Source organism: Spermophilus citellus (assembly GCF_964194105.1).
Source record: "Spermophilus citellus genome assembly, chromosome: 3".
In the NCBI taxonomy this organism is placed as follows: Eukaryota; Metazoa; Chordata; class Mammalia; order Rodentia; family Sciuridae; genus Spermophilus; species Spermophilus citellus.
Window position 1 is genome coordinate 208,110,336 of NC_138184.1, and position 25,481 is coordinate 208,135,816.

Below are 25,481 nucleotides of genomic sequence, written 5' to 3' on the forward strand. Positions count from 1 at the left end.
ATGATAGTGTTATGAGAGAAGTTACTGCAAGTGAAATTCTCGGATGAGCGCCTGGCATGTAGTAAGGGCTGCAACTGTTGTCACTGTGGGCAGCCGCTATTAGTCTTATATAATCATTTAACTCTGCCATGCCAGCACTCTGCTAGAGAAGGCTGAAAATAGGGTGATCCAGCACAGAATCTTTGCTCTTGAAGAAATCATACTCTTATTGAAGAAACTGATTTCACTAAAACAATCAGCTAGCCTACAGTATTAGACAGTAGTTCACTATTGAATTGGGTAGTACAGACTATGCACATTGTAAAATTCAGAGGGGGAGTCACCTCCCCAAAAATATAAAAATCAGTCAAAATTTAGATTGGTTGGAACAGATGGAGAGCCTTGATGCGTTTGTATAAAAACAGTGCATTGTATGAGGCTCTTCATGGTGGTAGTTGAGAAGAGGTCACGTAGATTTGATCCAGATCCCAGCTCCTCCACTTACTAGCCATAAGCTCTTAAGAAATTTCACCCCTGAGCCTTGTTTCCTTCTCATTGTTATGAGGATAATATTCATCAAATAGATTCAATGATTCAATGAGATGATATATATAAAACTCTCATCAGGGTGTCCAACTCATTAGCACTTAGGAATTAATACCTATTGACATTTAAAATGTATTTTGAGATTTGTTTAGCATTGTTTATGGTGATTAGAAGATCAGTTAGGAAGAGGCAGTCTAAGTGTGCCTTGTTAAATCTGGAAAACTAAAGTAGTAAGAATGGGACTGCATTGAATTGCAATGCAGTAATGGCCAGGTGGATCAGGAATAAGACTGAAATACACACATACACACACACACACATACACATACATATTCTCTCTCTCTCTCTCTCTCTCTCTCTCTCTCTCTCTCTCTTTCTCCCCCTCCCCCCACTCTCAGTGTTACCCAGGAGTCTCTCAGTGACCTGGAATTGAAGCTTTTTTCTCAGCCCATTGAACCATGTCACTCTTCAGGAACATGAAAGTCTTCTTTGGTTCCTTAGACATTGGCTCATTCTTACTCCTTCCTTTAAAAGAGTTCACCCAGATAAACTTCCTGAAAGGCACAGCCAGAGTGAGAACCATCCTCCCCAGTAACCCTTCACTGCAACTTCCGGTCTAACAGGCAGCATTAAAGACCAGGAAAACCTGAGCCTTCCACTCACACCCTGGATATTCCAGTGAAGTGTAGTGTCCTGGGAACTCTGTATTCTTAGTGGAAAATCTGAGGCATGTTCTGCTCCCTTTGCTGTGAGGACTAGAGCTTATTTCTAAAGGCTAAGGGGGTTAATGGTATCCCCTGAGGGCTTGTTAACAAACTAGGATGCAGCTGAGGTGGCTACAGTGTTTACTCCAAAGGAAGGAGAATGTGGTTCACTCTGGCATGAAGGAGGAGTAAAGAGATGTTGAAATCTGTTTGCAATCAGATAGTCCAATGCCCCAGTGAGTCTAGGGGGTTGCAGGGGTGAAGAAACCAAACCTGGCAGCAAACACTATAACCCATGGTCTAACGTCTTAGGATGGTTGGATTTAAGGCAGGCTCTTGGTGATTGTTTCTCTGTGGATGAGACACAGTGGAATCCTTCATGCTCTGCACTTGTAGCCTCTCCATAGTTTGTTGTTGGAAGTTATCTTAGTGAAAAAACACACAGAGAAATCTGGTCTTTGTTCCTATGGTTACAAAGTGATTTCATAATCTGCCCCCTTCCAGCCTGTCTCAGTTTCAGGTGCAGATGGAATAAGCATGGTTCTCTAATAACCACCTGCACCTCTGCTGCACGGTAAACAGCAGATGCGGGCACAGAGTAAGAAGGGAGAGGCAAGCTGCATGTAATGGCAGGTGGCAGACTAAGAAGGCAGAAGGACTCCTTCATCCGTTAGAGGGGAAGGGGATCAGGACAGATGCAGGACAGACCTGTTTTTCAACCATGTGTTGAAATAGTTTTGTGTAGCAAGTCAGAACAAGGGCCTAGGGCTCCACAGCTGCAGCCCACCCTGGCTTCATCACAATCCAAAGGGGCTGTGGAAAAATTATCACAAAAACTGAAGACTAAGTTAATTTAAAATTTCAAAATAAAGAATAAAACAGCACTTTTAGGAAGGAGGTAGGGAGGGGAATCAAGGTAAACAAATGAAAAGCAAAACATCACAGCCCAAACAACCAGAGAAGAAAGAAGTGATATCTTTTAATTATTGCCATACGGTGGTAAATTTGAAGTTTCATTACTTCGCATAGCTATCTGAGACTTATGAGTTGTGTCCGCCTTCCTCTTCCTCCTCTTCCTGTTCCCCTTCCACTTCTTTTTGTGTATGGGTGTGCACACTGGGGATTGAACCCAGAAGCATTCTACCTCTAAGTTCCATCCTTCCAGCCCTTTCTAAAATACTATGGGGTGGGGACAGTACTGGGAATTGAACTCAGGGGCACTCAACCACTGAGCCATCCTCAGCCCTATTTTGTATTTTATTTAGAGGCAAGGTCTCATTGAATTGCTTAGCGCCTTGATTTTGCTAAGGCTGACTTTGAACTCCTGTCTCAGCCTCCTGAACTGCTGGGATTATAGACATGCACCACTGCACCTGGCTCTAAAATATTGTTTTGAAACAGGGTCTAACTAAGTTGCAAAGACTGAGCTTAAACTTGTGGTACTCCTGCATCTTCAATCTCCTGAGTAACTGGGATTACAGATGTGTACCACCACACCTGATTTATAATCCCCCTTAAACAGGACTTCCTGCAGAGTCAATTCTTGTGTATGACCAATTTAGCCCTTGCATGTAGAGATTCATGATATGGATTCATAGACTGGCCTACATTACCCTGGTAGACATGATGTCAATACTGAGAGAGTATTTATTGTGTGTCTACTGTGCATAGTGCTGAGACTCAGGGTTGTAGGGAAACAGATGTTTAGATCACTTTCACTTCTCAAGGAATTTAGAACTTGCCTTTCTTTAGCTATAGAGATGTGACTTAATAAAGAAATGAACTATATTTTTAAATAAAAGTTTACTCTTTTATTTTGGATTGATACATAAAAATTGTACTTATCTATGGGGTACTCTATGATATTTCAATACATGTGTACACTCTTTGTTAAGATGAAAATATTGACTTAAAGTTAGAGACATTATTAAAATATGGCTTTACCATATAGACTGATAGTAATCCATAAAATGGAATGGATAGTATAGATCACAAATTCTTTATGCAAACAGTGGGCAAAGACTACATAACTGCTTTTCTTTCCTGTAGATAAAGGTTGGAAACTTAAAAAGATGATGGAGCCAGGCCTGATGGCACACACCTGTGATTCCAATCACTTTGGAGGCCAAGGCAGGAGGATTGCAAGTTCAAGTCCAGCCTTGGCAACTTAGTGAGACCTTGTCTCGAAATAAAAGGGCTGAAGATATAGCTCAGAGTTTGAGTGCTGGCCTGGCCCTGGGTTCAATCCCAGTGCCTAGGGGGAAAAAAGGAAAGAAAGAAAATGACTTTTGTCTAAAAACTGTAAAGTGGTAGCTTAAGGAAATATTAATCTCTGTTCACCTTTAAGTAAAGGTAATCTTTTTCTTCTACTTATGTTTGATCATTTCCCATTAGATCTAGTATAAATGAGTAGAACCAATGTGGAAATGATAGGCCTGCTAACCACGAGAAGTCATTGCTGTCTTTATGTCCTATGCTTTTTCTCTGGCTCCTGACCAGGGAAATAACTAACTTCACCCACCTGTCAGTGCATCGACCCCTATCAGACCACTCATCCTTAGTCATCACAAATTGTTTTTGGTTATTGCTGGGTTTTAATTTTTTTTATATTTGTTTGATTGTTTTGTTGCTGGTTTTAGATCTTCTTCTTCCATACCATATTTTAGAAAGAATTAAAGAAAATAACTTCAAATTCATAGAGCTTTAGGAAGACTAAAGGGCATGCTTAGGTACAGACATGCCGAGTCAGGCCTGGGAGCTGCCTCCCTTCACTGCCCCTGCCTTGCCCTGCAGCATGTGTCTAGGTTGGATACTTTCCATAAAGTCTCAGGTCAGAATTGTTTTTATTTTGAGACAGGATCTCATTAAGTTGATGAGGCTGGCCTCAAATTTGCCATCCTCCATGCCTCAACCTCCAGAGTACCTGGGATTATAGGTGTGGGCCACTGTATCCAGTCTGAATATAAAAGTTTCTTTAAAAAAATATTTAGGACTGGGAATGTATCTCAGTTGGTAGAGTGCTTCCCTTGCATGTACAAGGCCCTGGATTCAATTCCCAGTACCTCAAAACAAAAAATTTTTTAAAACTATGTGAGGACTGGGGGTGTAGCTCAGTGGTAGCATGTTTGTCTTAGCATATGCAAGACCTTAGGTTCATTCCCCACTACTGGTGGGGGGAGAGGAGGTCTGGCTGGTCATGGTGGTACTGGTCTGTAATCCCAGCTACTAGGATGGCTGAATCAGGAGGATCACAAGTTTGAGACCAGCCTGGGCAACTTAATGAGACTTTGTTGCAAAATTTGAAAAAATAAAAAGGACTAGAGATATAGCCCAGTGGTGGAGTTCCCCTGAGTTCAATCCCCAGTACAATACAATACAATAAATAACTGTATTGCAGTATGATCCTGATTATCTGATTAACATTTAAGATTAGAAAAAATAATTGCCATCTTTATATGAGATTTAAACTTTTCTACTTACTAAAATGTTCCCAATTTTTGCATATGTATTGCTTTATTGTCAGAAAAAAATTAACTCTTCAATAGAGACATAAAAATTAAAAAGCAAGGGCTGGAGTTGCCTAGCATGTGTGAGGCACTGGATTTGATCCTCAGCACTACATAAAGATAAATAAATAAACTATTGTGTCAATCTACAACTAAAAATATTTTAAAAAAGAAAAAAGAAAGGCCTTTCTTTCTTCTTTTTTAAAATATTTTTAGTTGTAAGTTAGTAAGTTAAGTTAGTAAGAAGGAGAGAATTTTCTACTTAGAATTTTTTCTGCCCACTGAGTTTCTTTTACTGCTCCCTAAAATCCTGTAGTAATCAAGAAGTCCTTCTGAGGGGAATTACTATGTCTGTTACCTTATTTATCTGCTGAGTTTCTTAGGATAAAGAGAGACAGTGAATTTTGTGCTTTGCACAGTCATAACATGTTTGCACCAACAAAACCCTGTCCACTCACACACCCCCACCTAGAGCCTGTGACTGCAAGATGCCTGCCTCTATGGCAGGAAAGCCTATAACTTCAGGATAAGCTGAGTCCTCTGGCTTATTTGGGAATCAAACCAGGTCTTGGCCCACCTCTGCAAAACTAAATAATACCACCTTTTCTGCTACCTGCCCACTTCTGATATTCCCTCAATAACTGCAAATTGATACTTTCTATTTTACTATGAAGAATACTGAATTTATGGTTTTTTTTTCACATTTTAACATCTCTGATATTTGTGAGGGTTTTTTTTGTAATTTTATTTTAGAGAGTGAGAGAGAGGGAGAGAGAATTTTTAATATTTATTTTTTAGTTTTCGGTGGACACAACATTGTTGTTTGTATGTGGGCTGAGGATCGAACCCGGGCCGCACGCATGCCAGGCGAGCGCGCTACTGCTTGAGCCACATCCCCAGCCCCTGTAATTTTATTTTTTTTATTCTAATTTGTTTTATATGATAGCAGAATGAATTACACATAGAGCACATTTTTTCATATCTCTGGTTGTATACAAAGTATGTTCACACCACTCATGTCTTCATACATGTACTCAGGGAAATGATGTCCATCTCATTCCCCATCTTTTTTACGCCCCTTACCTCCCTTTCCCTCCCTCCCCTTTGCCCTATCTAGAGTTCATCTAATCTTCACATGCTTCCCCTCCCAACCCCACTATGAATCAGCCTCCTTATATCAGAGAAAACATTCAGCATTTGTTTTTTTGGGATTGGCTAACTTCACTTAGCATTGTCTTCTCCAGCTCCATCTACATACCTGCAAATGCCATTAACATCTCTGATATTTGGATAACAAATTTTAATCTTATAATTTCCCCCAATTTTTCTTTTATTCTTTACTGGCACATAAAATAATAGTACATCTTATAGTTTGTAGCATCATAGACTCAAGAAAAGTGTATACTTATGCTCATAGTTAAAGCATACAACAAGGAAATGAAAGAAAAATGAGAAATAGGATATAAACTGCTAAAATACTGCTCCATCGAAACAGATGGTTAATGTCTTTCTATTCTACACAGGGTTTGCTTTACAATGAAAGGGAGTTTATTATTTCCTTGTATTTATAGAGGCAAGAAACTTAGGCATATAGTGATAATTTTAAGCCTTCATTTTTAGCCCTATCTATATATACAGAGAGGCAAAAAGAAGAGTTGGACTTTTCAGGGTATCAGTCACCATTTATTGTATTAAAAATCATGGAGAGAGGGGCTGGGATTGTGGCTCAGTGGTAGAGCGCTCGCCTAGCATGTGCGAAGCCCTGGGTTCGATCGTCCTCAGCACCACATAAAAATAAAATAAAGATATTGTGTCCAACTACAACTAAAAAAAAAAAAAAAAAAAAAAAAAAAAAAGCTGGGGCTGTAGCTCCGCGGCAGAGCGCTTGCTTAGCATGCCTGGGGCATTGGGTTTGATCCTCAGCACCACATAAAAAGAAACAAATAAAATAAAGGTATTCTGTCCATACACAACTACAAAAAAAATTTTTTTTTTTTTTTTTAAAAAAAGGCATGGAGAGCCAGGTGCAGTGGCACAACTAGGGAGGCTAAGGCAGGAGGATCACAAGTTCAAAGCCAGCCTCAGCAACTTAGTGAGGCCCTAGGTAACAGCAAGACTCTCAAAATAAAAAAGAGAGAGAAAAAGAGCTTGGGATGTGGCTCTGGTTAAATGCCCCTGGGTTCAATCCCTGGTACCAAAAAATAAATAAAAGGCATGGAAAACTGGGTGCAGTGGCATACCTCTGTAATCCCAGTGACTCAAGAGGCTGAAGCAGGAGGATTAAAGGTTCAAATTTAGCCTCAGCAATTTAATGAGACCCTATCTCCAAGTAAAAACTAACCAGAGCTAGGGATGTTGCTCAGTGGTTAGGTGCCCCTGAGTTCAATCCCCAGTACCTAATAATAATAATAATAATAAATAAGTGAAATGAATGGATATAGCCAGGCAGTATAGCACACACCTGTAATGCAGCTACCCCTGAGGCTGAGGCAGGAGGATTGCAAGTTCAAGGCCAGCCTTAGTGAGACTCATCTCAAAAATAAAAAGGCTGGAGATACAGCTCACTGGTAGAGCACTTGCCTACCTTGTGCAAGGCCCTGGCTTCAATTTTCAGCTTTAAAAAAAAAAAAAAAAGTATAGATATAAACTAAATTGTTTTTATTTAGTTAAATAGCAAGTTCAGATTGCTGATTCTTCATATTATCTTCCATTCTTGGCTTAAAAAATAGTGTCAGTTGGTCAGCCCTGTGTTACCATAAAGAGGAAGAGAAAACCTGTGATTGCCAATCAAAATGGCTTTTGCATTGTGAATATGGATCACACCTTCCATTATGGCTTACAAGCACTCAGTTGATATTGATAAGAAGAGACACATAATGAACATCTTCTGTCCTCAAACACTCATTACCTGGGTTAAAAGAAAATTTCAAATTAGTTTTATAAATATATGGCTTGAGATTTTTCTAGCTTTTTATTATCATTTTAGAATTACTCCTGGCTCTGTCTGTTGCTCTGACTGGCATCAAGGATTTTCTAGTAGGCTTGCAGCCATGAAGTCAGTAGAAAGATCCACAGTGGGATGGATTGTCTTGCTGTGGTGCTGTACCTTTATCTACTTGCATATCCCTCTCTCCTGTTTCCTTACCCACAGTGAAGCTGCCGCTCATGCTGTCGCCACCCTGGCTGAAGCCACCTTACAAGGCGGGGGACAGATCGTCCTGTCTGGGGAAACCGCAGCAGCCGTTGGAGCACTTACTGGAGTCCAAGATGCTAATGGTAAGAGAGCATAAATATTTTATTGAATTTCTTCCCTGTTTCCACTTAAATCTTCCTGACATGACTAATAACAAACCCTTCAGAAAGAGGTTGAGCTTGGTTTAATTTTTTCTTTACGGGTAGGTATTCAATGCCTAGGAAAATTCTGGGAGCTCCTAATTCCTTTACAAGTAAGAGACTTGGGGTTTCCTGAAGGAAAACACCATGGTAATGGCTACCTATTTGAATTGTGTATTTAAAAGTGACTATTTTGCTGTGACAAGACTTGCTGGGAGGCACTTTAGAATTTGCTGTGGGGCACATTTTGTCCTTTACTCTCCTGTTGAGTAGAATAGATCAGTGTACTTTACTGCAGCAGAGACTCTCCCGTGGGCAGGTGGAATGTTCTGACTCCCTCCAGAAAGGCGCCATCATTTCACCTGCCCCAGGGTCAGGCAGCAGGCTGTGACAAAGGCATTTTTCTGGTTGGTACTGTGGGTTCTGCTTCCTGTTATATGTGGCCTCACTAAGGACATCTGGATTTAGCCAGTAACATGCCACCACCCTGCCCTTCTTTCCCAGCTCTTTGTCTTACTGGATATTGGTGAATATCCTGAATAAACAAAAAGGACAAAGTTCATAGAACTATGGTGGCAAAAACTTACAACTCCTATCCAGCTCTTTGGATCCACTTCGGCAGGCTCTGGGAGTCAGTGGCCAAGACTTGGGCTGCCCAGAGAAGTGCCTCAAAAGTCTGGATCAAAGAGGAGGACCAGCCCCAATCTGTGAGACTCTGTGCTTGTTTCTTAAACTGTAAAAGTATATAATTAAGCAGAAAATTAAGTACTCTTTGGTTTGGGGAAAATTGCTGCTTTACATCCTGGAAATGAAATAGATAAATAATATACTTTTATTTAGGCAGAAAGTTCCTTAACGTCATTAGAGGCTGACAGAGAAGTTCCTGGCCCCATTTTTATGGTGGGTTTCTAAGATCTGAATACCCCATTAGTTGTTGGGAAAGTCTTTGAAGAAAGACAATACTGTATCCTCCTTTGGAACTGGGAAGATATAAAGTACTCTGTCTCTCTATAGAAGAAAAACATAGGAAGTACAGGGCATTTATGGCTTCTGAGAATCATTTTTGGAAGAAAATCCAATACTACAACTACAACTTTCTTTTTCCAGGGGCCTAGGTACTTTCTTGAACTGACCTAAATGGGGCTGATCTTAGCCACAATACTGCAAGATAAAGCGTTCAGAATGAAATAGACCTTAGATGGAATTAAGGGAACATTCCTCTGTAGCTAGAATCCTACACCTATATTCTTGCTTTTTTTGTACCTCCTCTGAGTCCTAATCTATCCTGAATAAAGGTAGGACAACTAGCTGTGTGCATCCTTCTGAAGTTGTTGCTATTCACAATAGAACTGTTAAAAACACTTCCCTGTGTGGGCTTGGTAAGAGACTTTGTTACCCATTCTAATGGACTTGACCCGTCTGGGAGACAACAGACTGCTTTATAATTCTGGCTGATCTCCAGCCTCACCCTTTCAGATGTGTAAATTCATGGTTAAGTCTAAGGACCCTCTGGGGTTCCAGCCAAGTACACCTGTTCAGCCATACAATGAGATTGAACCACACTTATTACCATTGATTACTGGAAGCTGCCTCTTTTCAGTAGCATTGGGTTATGTGAATCTGTAGGTGTTGATTTCGTGTTGTTGGCTGAATTTATAAGAGAAAATTCTGGTCTACATCCTAAATGCCAGTAGAAGTTCCATTTAGGCATGGTAGCACATGCGTAAAGTCCCAGCTACTCAGGAGGCAACAGAGTGAGACACCCTCAAACCCCCAAAAAAGGCCAGTAGTTCCCCTGAAGCAGGCTATACTGTTTGTGACTGCCAGCACTCGCCAAACTTGAACCTTAAGAGTTGGTCTTATCCCTTTCTCAACATAGCTTCTCTGAATTAAATCAGATTGCTACCTCCCGCTTTACCCCAACAGTGTCAGGCAAAGGCCAATAATTTTATATACCCGTGTGAATCCATAGAATTAATACAATGTTGGAGATAAGCCAGATAATTCTGATACTCCTTCTGTCTTCTAACATTTTCACCCAGAGTGCCACAGTATTTTCTCTAGAACTAGAATCGTTTTTTCTACTTAATTTGTTATCTGGCTATCATTTTTTTCATATTGTGTCCTGTTTCCCATCTTTGTCACTTCTGTAATGACAAACTTATAAAATCTGTCCATAAGGTTTTTCTTATTAGGAAGAATGAGATGATGAAAGAACAAGGTACTAATTGTAGACATAGAACTTAGAAAAAGACATGCCTAGAAAAAATGCACCGCAGATTCTAGAGTATGGTTAAATAACAAACCAATTAGCAGATGACTCTTAAGAGCAATATGAGTATGATTTGGACCTGAAGCAGAAAGAGTTTGTGGGATACAACTAGGAGCAATGGAGGACAACTGCATGTGGAGCTTGATAGAGTCCCGTAACCAGAGAATGGTGGGTGAGGGTATGAAATTGTATCCTATAGTGTAGCATTAAAAGAATATGACTCTTAGCATGGGAGAGGCCCTGGGTTTGATCCCCAGTACCACAAAAATAAAATAACTCATGGCAGATGTTTAAACTTCTGGTACCAAGGCAAACCTGACAAAAACTATACTCTGTATCTGAAGACACCCTTTTTTCTGGACCCCAGCCTCACTCCAACACTGAAGAAACTACTTAACTCAAGCACTAACATTACTTCATTTCATTTACATTCTTTGTCTTTTTCAATAGAGATAAATAAGTCTTTTGGTGTCTTAGGATGGCATTTCTAGGCTAGGTTTGGTTCAGTTTAAAGATTTTCACAGGTGTCTTTTCTTTGAAATAGAGATCAAATTGCCAGAGACTAGGAAAGACCCCTATATGGGTACCTTCCTTTACTTATTTATTTTTTAACATAATTTTCTCCATATTTTTCTTCCCTTAACATGCCTTAATATAAGAGGTTAGACTCTTTAGCCTGTTCATCCCCTTTCACTGTACCATCCTCTCTTCAGGGACTCACGACCAACAAATATAGGTATTTACTGTGGGGGCCTTTCACCACTCACCCAGACTGGGCCACCCACTGTGAGCATGCCTCAGAGAACAGGCCTGTAGACCTATTCTCCCTCTTATTGCAGCAAAAATAAATGTAAGAATTATATATGTACTTGGTCACTTCAGAAAGCCGCTTTTATTTCTGAGATCTTATTGCAGATTCATCCGGCTGTCTTTTCTTCCCTAAAAATGAGATGGGGCAAGGGGCTGGGGCTGTAGCTCAGTGGTAAAGTGCTTGCCTCGAATGTGTGAGGCACTGGGTTTGATCCTCAGCACCACATAAAAATAAAGAAAGATACTGTGTGTTCACTTACAACTAAATATTTAAAAAAAAACAGATGAGAATCAACATTATTTTTTAAAAATGGGGTAAAACAAAAAAGATGACCAAAGTTCATAAGTAATCAAGTCTCTTACCAAAGCTGCTAAAAAAGTCTCAGCATTTTCTAAAGTAGCTGATATTCTTTCTTATGATGCTATAAGAAAAAAGAAGGGGGCTGGGGATGTGGCTCAAGCGGTAGCGTGCTGGCCTGGCATGCGTGCGGCCCGGGTTCGATCCTCAGCACCACATACAAAACAAAGATGTTGTGTCCGCCGATAACTAAAAAATAAATATTAAAAATTCTCTCTGTCTCTCCCTTCCCTCTCTCACTCTCTCTTTAAAAAAAAAAAAAAAAAGAAGGGACATGGACAGCATTTGCTTTGGACTTTTTATTTTTGGTCTTGATTATAAAAATCATTCATAATTTCACCTGATAGAATGCTTTTGTTTTGTTTTGTTTTGTTGGTACTGGAGATTGAACTCGGGCACTCAACCACTGAGCCATCTCTCCAGCCCTATTTAGAGACAGGGTCTCACTGAGTTGCTTAGTGCCTGGCCATTGCTGAGGCTGGCTTTGATCTCGCTGGCCTTTAGCCTCAGCCTCTGTGCTACTGGGATTACAGGCAAGCACCACTGTACCTGGCTTGTTTTATTCTTAATTTTTATTTATTTATTTATTTATTTTTAGTTGTAGTTGGACACGATACCTTTATTTTATTTATTTATTTTTTAATGTGGTGTTGAGGCTTGAACCCAGTGCCTCGCACATACTAGGCAAGTGCTCTAGCACTGAGCCACAAACCCAGCCCCTGTATCTTGTTTAATTTGTATGTTTATTTATATATATATATATATAAATATATATATATATATATATATATATATATATATTAGTGATCTGTGTTTTCATTTTTTTATGTGTTTGTCTACACTTATATGTTTCAGTATTTGCCTACAGATTTTTTTTTACCTGTTTTTCTGTTGGCAATCTTATATTGGAAAAACTCTTTACATATTAAGGTTGTAACTTTTATGGTGCATGTTACAAATGAGTTTTCCCAGGTGTGTGTGTGTGTGTGTGTGTGTGTGTGTGTGTGTGTGTGTATTTGTTGTTGTTGTTGTGGATGAACCTATTTTTAAGTTTATTTATATGCAGTGCTGACCCAGTGCTTCACACATTCTAGGCAAGTGCTCTATCACTGAGCCACAACCCCAGCCCCTCCCAGTTTATTTTTATTTTACTTGTTACTTTCATATTATTTCCCAAATTATTTGTCTTTTGCTTGTATATTATGTTACATCTTTCCTACCCTCAAAATTAGATAACTAATTATAATTTCTATCAGTTCTAGGGTGGTCTTAATTTTTATTTTGAATACTATAAAATACCTGCAATTTCTTTTAGTATATGACATTAGGTAGTAATCTAAGTTGGTATTTTTTCCCTGCACAGCCCAGTTTTACCAGCACTATTCTCCATTAAGAAGGTTGAAGTCAGTTGGGATGCTGTGGGACACTCCTGTAATCCCAGCAGCTCAGGAGGCTGAGGCAGGAAAATCGCAAATTTGCCTCAGTAATTTAGCAAGGCCCTAATCAACTTGGTGAGACCCTGTCTTTAAGTAGAAATTCTTAATGAAGGGCTGGGAATACAGTTCAGTGGCAAAGTACCTCTGGGTTAAATCCCCAGTACCCCACCACCATACACACACACACAAAAAGTTGAAATTCATTCTTTTTACATTGATTTGAAACATCATTAATATCATATGCAAAATACACACACACACAAAGAATTAAGCCTAGGGCTGGGGATGTGGCTCAAGCGGTAGCGTGCTTGCCTGGCATGCGTGCGGCCCGGGTTCGATCCTCAGCACCACATACAAACAAAGATGTTGTGTCCGCCGAAAACTAAAAAATAAATATTAAAAAATTCTCTCTTCTCTTCTCTTCTCTTCTCTTCTCTTCTCTTCTCTTCTCTCTCTCTCTCTCTCTCTCTCTCTCTCTCTCATCTCTCTCTAAAAAAAAAAAAAAAAAGAATTAAGCCTAGAGGCCCTCTGCCACCAAACAACACCCCCCAGCTCTTTATCTATTAAGTCTGTTCTTTGTACCATAATATTTTATCATTGTGATGTTAGTATTAGCAATTAGTGACAGACTCATCTTTAAATTTGGAGGGAAAAAAATATTAAAATTCCAAAGTGTTGGGCTGTGGCTGTGGCTTAGCAGTAGTGCACTTACCTGGTATGTGTGAATCACTGGGTTTGATTCTCAGCACTGCATATAAATAAATAAAGGTCTATTAACAACTAAGAAAAAATATTTTTTAAAAAATTCCAGGAATTGGGGTTGTGGCTCAGCAATAGGGAACCCGCCTAAGTGCATGTGAGGTGCTGGATTAGATCCTCAGCACCACATATAAATAAATAAAAAATAAAGGTATTCTCCAACTAAAAAAAAAATTCCAAAGTGTGTTTTGGAGGAGTGAACTTCACATTAATTTGGAAGTTCATTTAGAGGAATATAGCCCTGTGTAACCATTTTTATCCTCACAAGCCTTTTAGCAGCACTACCTATACTGTCCTGGTTTTGATCTGGGGTCTCAGTCTGTCTTCATGCCCTAAAGGAAGGGAAATGGAGGGCTGTTTAAAAATTAAAACAAATAACAAGGCATTAACACCACACTTACAAAAAGGTCAGCCCTTCTCATTTATCTTCAAAGCAGCAGGTCCCTCTTTGTTCAGGGCAGACGCTGGCAAGTCGTCTACTGAGATTCTCCTATGAGACTCTTCAACCTAAAATTTCCCACAACCAAGAAGCCCAACTAGTCTTGCTGTACTGTAAAACAAATGTACATTTTACTACCCATCCCACTGCCAAATTAAACTAAATGAATTTAGAGATTCCTTTAGAAAACATATCTCTTCTTCACAGTAAACATGTCATCACCTTTTCCCATCCGTGTTTTTCTTTGAGCTTATTAAAACTTTTAAAAATATGTATGTTTAATCTCAACTCTGCACCATAGAATACCTTTTTTAAATGTTCTCTTTTTAGCAAAAGGGTAACAGAGAAGATGGGTCAGAACAAACATGAGATTTATGGAAGGGAGCAGGATTCTTGGGTTGGGTCCTCACATGAGATTAGAATATACATTCCTATTGTTTGTATTTCTCTAGAATCCATAACTTTGATCACATGTTAAGTAGATAAAATACACTTTAACACACACAAAAAAAAGATTATAAGCCTCTGTCAGTGGGGCTAGAATTGTATTTCAGTTGTTAGAGCAGTTGCCTTGCATATGTGAGGCACTGGGTTCTATCCTCAGCATCACAAAAAAACCTCTGTCAAAGAAATTTGTGATGAGGCTGGGGATGTAGCTCAGCAGTAGCTCAGTGCCAGGCCCTGGGTTCAATATCCCTACAATGTAAAAACAAAAACAAAAAATAGAATTTAAAAAAAAAGTGGTGAGGGTCTTTTAACTTGTATATGTCTGGCAAGATGTTGAGAATAGGAGGAACAAGAGCTGGGTGCTCTTAACACTGCACAACTAATAAACTCTGTGATCATGGGAAAGAAAATTAACCTCTCTGAGCCTTAGCTATAAAATTAGGATAATGATAATTCTTTCATCATAAGGTAGGGTGAGCATTGACCAAAATGATTCCTGTCAAGGGCTTAGCATAGTGCCTGGTCCATAGATATGCTGCAAACAGGAAATTCTCATTTGCTATCCACGTATCCTGTATTCTTTGAAGTAGTTTAAGTTACAAAGAGTGCGCAGTACTGTTGTAGGTCCTGCTTTCCCTAAGACAAATCCAAATGCCTCTCTATGCAACTGAAGGATCTGTGCTCCAAAAGTAGATACTGTGGGAATAGGCCAGAAATCTTTTCTGCAATCTTGACTAAAGGAAATACAAAGTGACATTGCTTGAAGTCTCCAACTTTGGGTTCTATCACTGTCCTTGGTCTAGGGTTGCTGTTCTCTTCCAGTACATAGTTTCCTGTAGTTAGTTGGCTTTTTTTACTTCTGAAGTGGTGACATCTGTCTGTAGATCTCAATGACTGCATTGAACTCTACCTTCCTTTGGGAAGACTGATTTGTTTTTTAACATTTTTCTTACTACCACCACTATCATCCATTATTATTATTATTATTACATGTCCTTGCCCAGCTTTTTTATAATAATAAAAAATAAAATGCCAGCCCTTATTTTGATATACTATAAAATACATCTCTCATTCTACCTTTTCTGCTCCTCATTCTCAAGACATGACAGAATATGAAATTGTTTCCAAAGGAGTCAGTGGAGATGTATTAAATTAATTTAGGAAATAGATCCATCCATGTTGTTCACCAACAGGGTGCTGATGTGCTGAATTTCCAGTGTGCACTACATCACTTTTTGCCTTGGTATTTTAGTAGAATTTTAAATAAATAAAGTTTTATTTTATTAAATAAAGTCTTATTGTAAGAGAACATTTTCAGTCCATAACAGCCTTAAAAATGCTGTTGCATTTTATGATACTGTTTGTACCTTTAATCCAAAGGTATTAAGTTTAGTGCCTCCAAAGCTTAAAGCATGCAGCCTCTGATCATCAGGTTTTTGCATGAGCTGAGTACCAGCATATGCACCCCCCTCTTGAAGGTCCTCAAAAAGAGCAGCATATGTGGAGCTCTTAGCTCCCCTTTTCGACTGACTCCCTTGTTGGTAGATGACTTGAAAGAAAACAAAGACACTAAGGTGGTCTCAATCAAATCAAGCTGACACATTGCCTATGTGCAGGAAAAAGCAAACCCTGATCTCCAGTGCTCTCTCCACTGCCCAATATGAGCTGCCTTCTTTCCCCTTCACTGCTTCTTGCCAGCCTACCCAATCTAGGAAGTAAAAGAAGATGGAAAACAAATGAAAGATGTGGTCTTTGTTATTCATCTAATTAAACTTGTACTTAGTATGGTGGCTATTTTGCAAGATTATTTTATGAAACTATACCCTTATTTATTCATTTGAGAAGTCAGAGTCATGCTAAATGTTAGAGAAGCAAATAAATACAAGATATAAAAACTTAAGATTTAACCGGGTAAAGATCATTGTATTGTCTTGAGCAACTAATTAAAAAAAAAAAAAAAAAAAAGATTTAACCGGGTATGGTGGTGCATACCTATAATCCCAGTGACCCAGGAGGCTGAGGCAGTAGGATCACAAATTCTAAGCCAGCTTCAGCAACTTAGTGAGGCTCTAAGCAATTTAGGGAGGCCCTGTCTCTAAATAAATAAATGAATGAATAAATAAATAAATAAATAAATAGGGCTGGGAATATGCTTCAGTGGTATTTAAAAAATAAAATTAAATAAAAACTCCATTTGTGGTAGTGCATACCTGTAATCCCAGCAACTCAAGAGGCTGAGGCAGGAGGATTTGCAAGTTTAAGAACAACCACTGAAACAGCAAGAACCTGTCTCAAAAAAATAAAAACAGCTGAATCGCACTGTACAGTATGTTAGCTACTAGTTACATGTGGCTATTTGAATTTAAATGCAAGTAAATTAAAATTAAATTAAATGTAAAAGGTAATTATTTAGTCACATTAATCAGTCACATATGGCCTGAGGTACTAAATTTTTTTATTATATACATACATGCACACGCACGCACACACACACACACAAATACAAATATATACACACTTTTTTTTTTTTTTTTTTTTGGTACTGGGGACTGAACCCAGATGTTCTACCACTGAGATATATCCCCAGCCCTTTTGTTTTAAAGCAGGGTTTGGCTAAGTTGCACAGGCTGGCCTCAAACTTGCAATCCCCTGCTTTGGCTTCCAAAGTCACTGACTGGGATTATCGGTGTGCCCCACCATGCCTGGCTATTAATTATGATTTATTCACATTTAAATTTAAGTTGATGCATGTACCTAGTGGCTACTGTAGTAGACTAAGCAGCTACAGATTATTTCCATCATTGCAGGAAGTTCTCTTGGATAGTGTTGATCTAATAGCTACAGCAGGTAGCCCTCTGAAAAGTTGTGTCCCTTCAGTGCAGGTTAGGGCCACACGAATCCTTCATGAGCCTTGTCTCCTAGTGACCTTCTCAGCATGGCTTTGCTTTGGGGGGAAAAAAAGCTACCCATGTGACTGCAGTAATCCGCAGCCAGTAAACAGCAGACAGCAGGGTTGCAAGAGGAACTGGACTATTTTTATGCCCTGCAGAGTCCTGAGCAAGAAAACCTGAGACAGGAGGCAGTGGCGACACCAAAACTCCCTTCCTAGTCTTTTTATTCATGACACAGGCCATTTGCATATTTTCATTTAAGATTTCTCACAAATTCAAGAAAACCTGAGACAGGAGGCAGTGGCGACACCAAAACTCCCTTCCTAGTCTTTTTATTCATGACACAGGCCATTTGCATATTTTCATTTAAGATTTCTCACAAATTCAAATTTCTCCTCATGATTATAGGTGACTGTAGCTAGGTGCTCTAATGGATTTATAATGGCCCCCCAAAATCAAATATCTAAAGCCTGCTGGGTCACAGACTGAAAGGAGCCGTTACTATTGGATGAATTCCAAATTTCCCAGTGAAACACAGCTGCTGCTGCTGAAAAATGGGAACACAGAGATGTATAATCGTGCTCTCTATTCCAGAACACTCAAAGAGCTTACCCTCTTCACAGCACTGAGGGGAAGAAGGGCCAGCTGGGTGGTCATTCTTCACTCCTGAAACTTGTCCTCCTTCCCTTATTCCCTTCATAATGAATGACCTCCCAAAATCCAAAATGCCTTCCAGAATAGATCTTAAAAGGAAGTGGCAGTTCTCCTGATTCCCCAGTCTCTCCCATTCAGGGAGATGTAATTGTGGCACTAATTTGGGGGTAGCAGACTATTTGTTGCTACTCTGTTTAGTGCCTGAGCATGCAATAACTATTAACTATCAGCCCTACTATTATTACTGTTGTTATTGCCATTATCATTATTATTAAAACTCATACTGAAGGGGAAGGGAAGGAAATCAGTCTTCAGAGGGTTCAGTCTTCACATTTCTGGGGAACCATTCTTAAGACCTGGGCCTGTAAGTTTTTGTTTGTGGGGAGGACATAATGAATTTCACACTGAGAATCTCTACTTCAGGAATTCTCTGATGAAAGTGTAGTATATCTCTCAGTCACATGAGACTCAGAATTTCCAGGCCTTTCCTGTCATTCTATAGGCATGACCCCACAGCTAAAGGGGCTTCCAGTTGGAGGATTCTTTGTTTCTCCTCCTACAAAGGTGCTAGACTGTGAACCTTCAGAAGGAGCAGCACTGCCCGGTGAGAAATCTCCTGTCCCTCAGCATAGGCTTAGCCCATTTTCTCCTTGCACAGTCTGCAAGTCCCAAGGAGATGTGTCATTCTTCCTCTGTCTTTATAAACTGGTGTGGTCTCGAACATTCATTATCTGTACACCAGGAATTGCTAATCTAGGCTCCACTGCTCAAAGATTTAAAAACTATAGAACAAAAGGGGCATAGGGGGCCTTCACAATGAAATGGTAGGCCACTAGACCTTAGTCACTATTCTGAGTATTCATCTGAGCCATGGCCATGGCCTTCAAATGTAGATTTGAAGTACTGTCCATATTAAAGGCTGGATGTCTCCAGTTGACTCCTCAGGGTCTCAGAAGGAATTAGTACCTATTGACAAGCCAACCTGGCATGCCTTCATCTGCTCTACAGACTTTCATATATTTCCAGCTTGGGGAACATTCTATGAACAGGACACCAATCTGAGCTAGGGACATTCTGAGCAGAAGACTTGAATCAGGGCTGCTAGGCAGAGTTTCCTAGAAGGTTTCTGCCATCTGGCACTTGGACACCAAGTTGAATGCTTCCGTATCTCATTCACCTTCCTCTTAGGTCTTCAGATCTTTCTGAGACTTAATGTATAAAAAAGTCTAGAATGATTCCAGCTCCTTTAGCTGGGGGTCATGCCTACAGAATGACAGGAAACCAAGACAGACAGAATCTCAGTGCCTGTCATCAGCATTCTCTAAGGGACTTTGTATGTGTACACTAAATCCAGAGCCATAATTGGACAAGTTTAATTGGAGTCACTTTTGTGTAATTCATGGATGAAAAAGTAAGTTTTAATTGAGTGTGTAAAGGAGGCACTTGTCACTGTTCACACAGGAACTAGAATATCATAGTAGGACATTCTTACAGAATTAAATTTTTAAGGTTCTTGAGTAGAGGAGACTTTCCTCTTTTTGTTTTCATTTCCATTAGGATTTTGATGGAATGTCAGTGCACTGTTATTAACTCTAATAGCTTGCACATCGCAGCCAGGATGGTGTGGGGCCCTCTGGCTCTCAGGTTACCTGTATAAATATAAGGATTCACTTCCCACAGCCCAGTTCTGCCATTTGCTTTAATAAAGCGCAAATGTGCAGAACCCAACAGCAACAGCCTGACAGAAGTAGTAATCTGAACAGGATAAACACGCTTCCTCTTTGTGTGATGCTCTCTCTCCATCCTCCTGCCAGGAGCAGGATATCAAATGAAGGGGGTTGTGGTTGGAGTCAGTAAAGTGAATATCTAAGTGGCACCTGCTTCATTCAACAGATCTACTTTCCCGGGGCCTCCCACTGCACATCTGTTCCTGACAAAGCCTCTTTTCTCCTCCTGTTGGTCAGACTGAGAGCAAAGGCCCAGCAAGGAGACATGTTGGTTTTGCTTTGTCATCACAATTGCCTGTGACATTATAATTACACCAAGTCTTCTATTAGTAAGACCCCAATTTAGAGATTTTTCAGAGCCTAAGTGGGGTTTTCAAAATGAAATTGATAAAAACATCTTTGCCATTGTAAAGCCAGCAATTAGATCTGAGAATCATTGAAGGGGTCTCAATATGGAAACTGAGACACTGCTCTGAGCAAGACTACAAAGGCGTTGCTATCAGATTGGCTCACTAAAGAGGTGTCCAGCAATTCTTCTGACTTTGCCTGGTCCAGCACCTCCTTACTGCTTACAGCTACACTGAATTGTTCTTAAATGCTGATAAAGTTTCTCACATATGGGCCTAAGGGGCTGGAGAGCATTTAAAAGTTGAGGAAGTAAGCAATATAGGAAAGAACCATGATATAAATAAGGGAAATGTCTGGGAAATACAAAGTATCCAAGTTCAGACTGAGTTTCCATCCAAACAAAGGCAACTCTTATAGTGTTATACTGTGTGTGTGTGTGTGTGTGTGTGTCTGTCTGTCTGTCTGATGCACATTCATGATGTGGAGTCTGGCATAGTAGAAACTTGAAAGATTTAGATCATTATAATTTTTAAACTTGAATTAATTAAAATAAATAAAATTAAAAATTTAGTTCCTCAGTCACATCAGTCATCTTCAGTTGCTGTGTAGCCACAATGTTGTACAGCACACAATAGAATGTGTTCGTTGTTAACAGGAAATTCTAGTGGATGGTGCTTTTAGAGATTGGTCTGAACCTCTTGAAATGTGTTGACTGCTTCAGGAGGTCTTGGAATTTCTATTTATCTTGGTGGAGGGGTGAAAAGAAATTTGAATGTTTCTGAACAACTCCTTCCAGCCATGTTACTACCTAGCCTGTTCTTCGTTTTTTCATGTTTTAAAATGTTTTTCATCCAAGACTATCATCCTTAGATGAGTTAAGTGGCAAACACCTATAATTGGGAAACTAAAACAGAAAGATCAAAAGTTCTGGAGCAGACTTGGCAACTTAGGAAGCTCCTATCTCAAAAAAAAAAAAAAAAATTTAAATAATAATTTTTAAAAAGGACTAGTAGTATAACTCAATGGTAGAAAGCTTGCTTAGCATGCTTCTGGCTCTGGGCTCAAGTCCTAGCTCTGCCCAAAAAAAAAAAAAAAAAAAATTTTTTTTTTTTTTTTGCATCCTTTCCCTACCCTACATCTCATAAAAAGAAATAAGAAATTCTGAATTATAGCAAATGAGAAAGGAATCTAATTTTAGGAATGTCCAATTTGAACTCTCTCCCTGATTTTTTCTTCCTTAAGTTTTAGTCACTCCATCACTGTGCTTTTGGACCAGAGAGTTCTTTTCTCCTTAAACAGGACACGTAAATACTACATATATGAATTGTTCATTGAGTAGACAAAATGGTGTGTGGACACACTTCTGGGAGTAGAGCAGCGGGCTGCTAGCACCTGCCCTTCTTTGCAGCCCTTGGAACCAAGATGTGCCTTTATTCTTGCTTCCTCCTAAAGTCTGCCTCTAGTAGCCATTATATAGTTGCTGTGACTCCTGGGAGAAAGTCCATATTATTATTATTATTACCTCAAATTTGGACTGGATTTTTTCTCTCGGTAACTTAAATCTTATAAACATAATGTTACATATGCTCATAGGAGCCCTAAGAAATCAAAAGTGTGGTATACCAGTAATACCAGCTTCTTGGGAGGTTGAGGCAGGAAGATTGCAAGTTCAAGGCCAGCTTGGACAACTTAGCAAGACCCTGTCTCAGATTTTATAAACAAAAAGGGCTGGGAATGTAATTCAATGGTAAATGCCCTAGTTTCTAACCTACTACCACAAATCCCGATGTACCACAAAAAAAAAAAAAGAAAGAGGCCAAAGTGGCCTGTGGGTTTTATAAATGTAAATATAGACAAATCTTAGTCGTCACATACAGATTATCTGCATGCAGATTACTCGTGACACATTTTAAATCCTTGGACAGTTTCTCTAAGCAAGCCAGTGTAAGCCAGGACCATCTCCTCCACCCCCAACCCAGCTGCTGGGTACTTAGGGAATACCAATTAGTCTTCATATTAGCTTAGGGAAGGCATAATTAGGAAGGTAAGTCTGCTACAAGAAAACCACATCACAAATATGAGTTTAGAGGGGGAAGTAAGGGGAACTGACCTACTCTTGCTTCAGCTCATCCAAGTTGACTGTAAGATATGTTTTATAAACATGTGCACTGTAAGCACTCATCAAGCTGACATGTTTACCAAAGGATTTGTTAAACACCCCATGGGTGGACATCAGACATGCCATGCGAATGCCCTGTGATATGGGGTATGTGGGAGGCTGCGGAGCCGCAGCAGTTTCTGGTAGCCCAAGTTGCCCGGTGCCTTTTAACAGTTCTGTGTTCTTGTCAGGCCTCTTTATGGCAGACTGTGGAGGTTGCAAGTGGATCCTGACAAGAAGGCCGCAGGTGGGTTCATCTTTGGGGAAAAGAGGAAGCAGCTGAGGGTGGAGTAACTTCAAGGCTACCACTCCAGGCTCTGCTTCCTACGTGGATGATGTAATTCCTCTACAATGCAGTCCCCGTCGTCCGTCACCTAGCTTTAGTAACCATTGAAAATTGGATATTTCTAATGTTATCATTCCTTTTTCACTGATTAGCTGGGGTTCTTTCATAAAGAATTTGTCCCCAGTGACAATTTGGCTTTGCCAAGTACATTCAGATAGGAGAGGGAGAATAAGTACTTGAGCAAGATGAATTTACTAGCTTCAGTGGACACCCAAATTCCAAGATGGCATCAGTCATAATAGCAAAGAAGAAACTCATGGATGTCAAGCTAGGGCAGCTGCCAAGCTGGACATTGATGTGGGATTTCACCCCTAGAGGCGTGGTTGGAGCCGTTCAAAGAGGTTACTGCCGTGTCACAACAATACGTCAGCGTGAAGAAAAAGCATCGCTGGAATTAACATGGTGCTGGCAGCTTACTGCTTTTCAACTACTGCCTTTCTTACAAGGAACACAAATGTGAGCAGTGACTCAGATACCACTGAAGAGGGGCCAGTGCGCAGGGTACTCTGGACTCCTAACCATGACTGCCTTGCTCCAGTTCCCTCTGAGAACTTAATCATTGCTGTATCTTTTCACATCCTGAGAATCAACGCCCAATAAAAGGGACTGGTTTAAAAAAAAAAATGAGGAAGCTTACTGGGATAGGCTTCTGTGTGACTCTCAAACCCCATAACTGTCCACATATTTCCACTTTACTATCTGTCTTTAGGTATTGTACTACCTATAGCAAATGTCATTCTGCCCTTGGTATGCTCTTAGAAAGTTTGAGATTAATAAATAATGCTTTACAGATTATGCCAAGTGAAGGGATTGAAAACCAAGAGTACATCATTGGAAGCTTCCTTGCCTTGTCTATCCCTGGTCAGATAGAAGAGGCAGGGCTGTGTAATGGGCACAGGAGAATTCGTTGTACCATTCTTGCTCATGCCTATTTGAAATTTTTCATAATAAAAAGTTTGAAAGTAATAACAGAAAAATAAATCTCCATCCCTAACTTCTGGGTAACTCTTGTGTGGGCCTATTCTTCATTTTTGTACCTTACTGTTACGAGCCCTTATATAGTGTGATGGTTTTCTTCTGAAGTCCCATCATCTCCACTCTGCTTTCTCCTTAAAAGTCCTGGTACACACTTTGAACCCATTGTACCATCACTGGTACATGGGCTTTGGAGGCCTCAGATGCTGATCTTACCCTTCCACCCAGAAATCGCTTGTTGGAATTTACTGGGCACACCCTGCCCTTCTCTGTGCAGTCAGATCAGATGTCCTGAGCAGCTGCATATTCCACAAGCTTTAGTGGAATGCTTTTCTTTCCCACCATTTTCAGTTTAAAGCTTTCCTGGTCAGGTCAGTTGGCCTAGAAGTTAGCTAGTTCAGCCCCAGCCCCACACTGAGAGCTCAGTCTCCAGGATAATAAACCACAATTTCTCTTTCTTTCTTTCTTTCTTTCTTTCTTTCTTTCTTTCTTTCTTTCTTTTTTTTTTTTTTTTTTTTTTTTTGTGTGTGTGTGTGTGTGTGTGGTGCTGGGAATTGATTGAATCTAGGGCCTTGTGCATGCAGGGCAGACACTCTACCAACTGAGGTATATCCCCAGCCCAACCACAGTGGTTTTAAGTTTTAAGGGTCAAAACTATGATTTCATAATGTTTCTGGGCATCTGCAGTAATTTCAAGAGGAAAATTATATCATAAAAATGTGTTTTGAGGGCTGGGGATATAATTCAATTGATAGAATGCTTGCTTTGCATGCACAAGGCCCTGGGTTCAATCCCCAGCACCAAATACACACACACACACACACACACACACACACACACACACACACATATTTTGAGGTACATTTACTAATGAAGTAAAAATGAATTCAATTTTGACATTTGGCTTATAGGATGGCATGTTGAGGGGTGGGGGAACACCAAGGAGTTCCTAGTAGTCTGCAAAAAGCAGGTAAAGGACAGAGTGACACTTTCCTAACTAGACAGAGTCACTTCTGTGAATGTTACCAACACCCCAACCTGCCCCCAACAGTTTTTCTAAATGTGTCTCTAGATTATCTAGCAAGATCAGGTGCTCAAAAGTGTCCAGCATGGCAGGGCACCTGTGAGGCTGCTCTTGGTTTCATGAGAATATTCAGTATTGCCAGATGTAAGGCATATTTTAATCCATAAATCCCCCAAATGCAGCCAAAAGCCTTGGACTTAGAAAGCACGGAAAAGGAAGATTAAATGTCCCAAAAGCAGCTGATATAACAGAAGCACAGGGAGGAAATGCTTTCTCTCTTTCTCTCTTGTCTTACTATGATAAGGGTTACCTGGACCTCCTTTTGATTTGATATTAACATTCTTTTTCTTTCCTCCCTGTTCTTGCCCTACATCTATCTGTTTTCCCTCTGGTCCTGATTCGTTACTCTCAGCCTGTCTACTGCCTGTTTCCTGGACTAGTTTCTGTATCTGTTTTCCTTCTCTCTTCTTCCACTTCTGTACCAGTATCTCCTTGAGATCAGCCACTGATGAAAATATTTCCCAAGCCTTCAAATGAAAAATTTCAAAGGACTTTCCTCCTGCCTGTCACCCCTGGAAAACACTTGTAGATATCCTTGATGGCTCTTAAAAACTTTAGAAGTTACTTAATATAATTTTTGGTATCATTCCTTGCTTGTTTATTCTTATACTTTCCAGTCACAGTCTTCTAGTTCCCCATTTAAACCAGCGTTTTCCTGATGTATATAGTTAGCTTTCATCTCAATAAGCTACAGGAGGCATTTTACCAT

The 25,481-nt window shown here is 39.8% G+C and overlaps 1 protein-coding gene across 10 annotated transcripts in view; it reads left to right on the top strand.

The window, feature by feature from the left end:
• NRF1 (nuclear respiratory factor 1) overlaps window positions 1-25,481 on the top strand; it is a 140,890-nt gene that overhangs the window by 102,409 nt on the left and 13,000 nt on the right. For 7 of the 10 annotated variants that reach the window (XM_081284513.1, XM_081284516.1, XM_081284511.1 and 4 more), the window contains one exon: window positions 7,887-8,011. In XM_081284513.1, the coding sequence (XP_081140639.1) occupies window positions 7,887-8,011 (125 nt within the window). Of the gene's footprint in view, window positions 1-7,886; window positions 8,012-8,572; window positions 8,744-22,558; window positions 22,615-23,028; window positions 23,690-25,481 lie in introns of those variants that run through there. The other 3 variants (XM_081284519.1, XM_081284520.1, XM_081284512.1) reach the window with 3 other exon arrangements.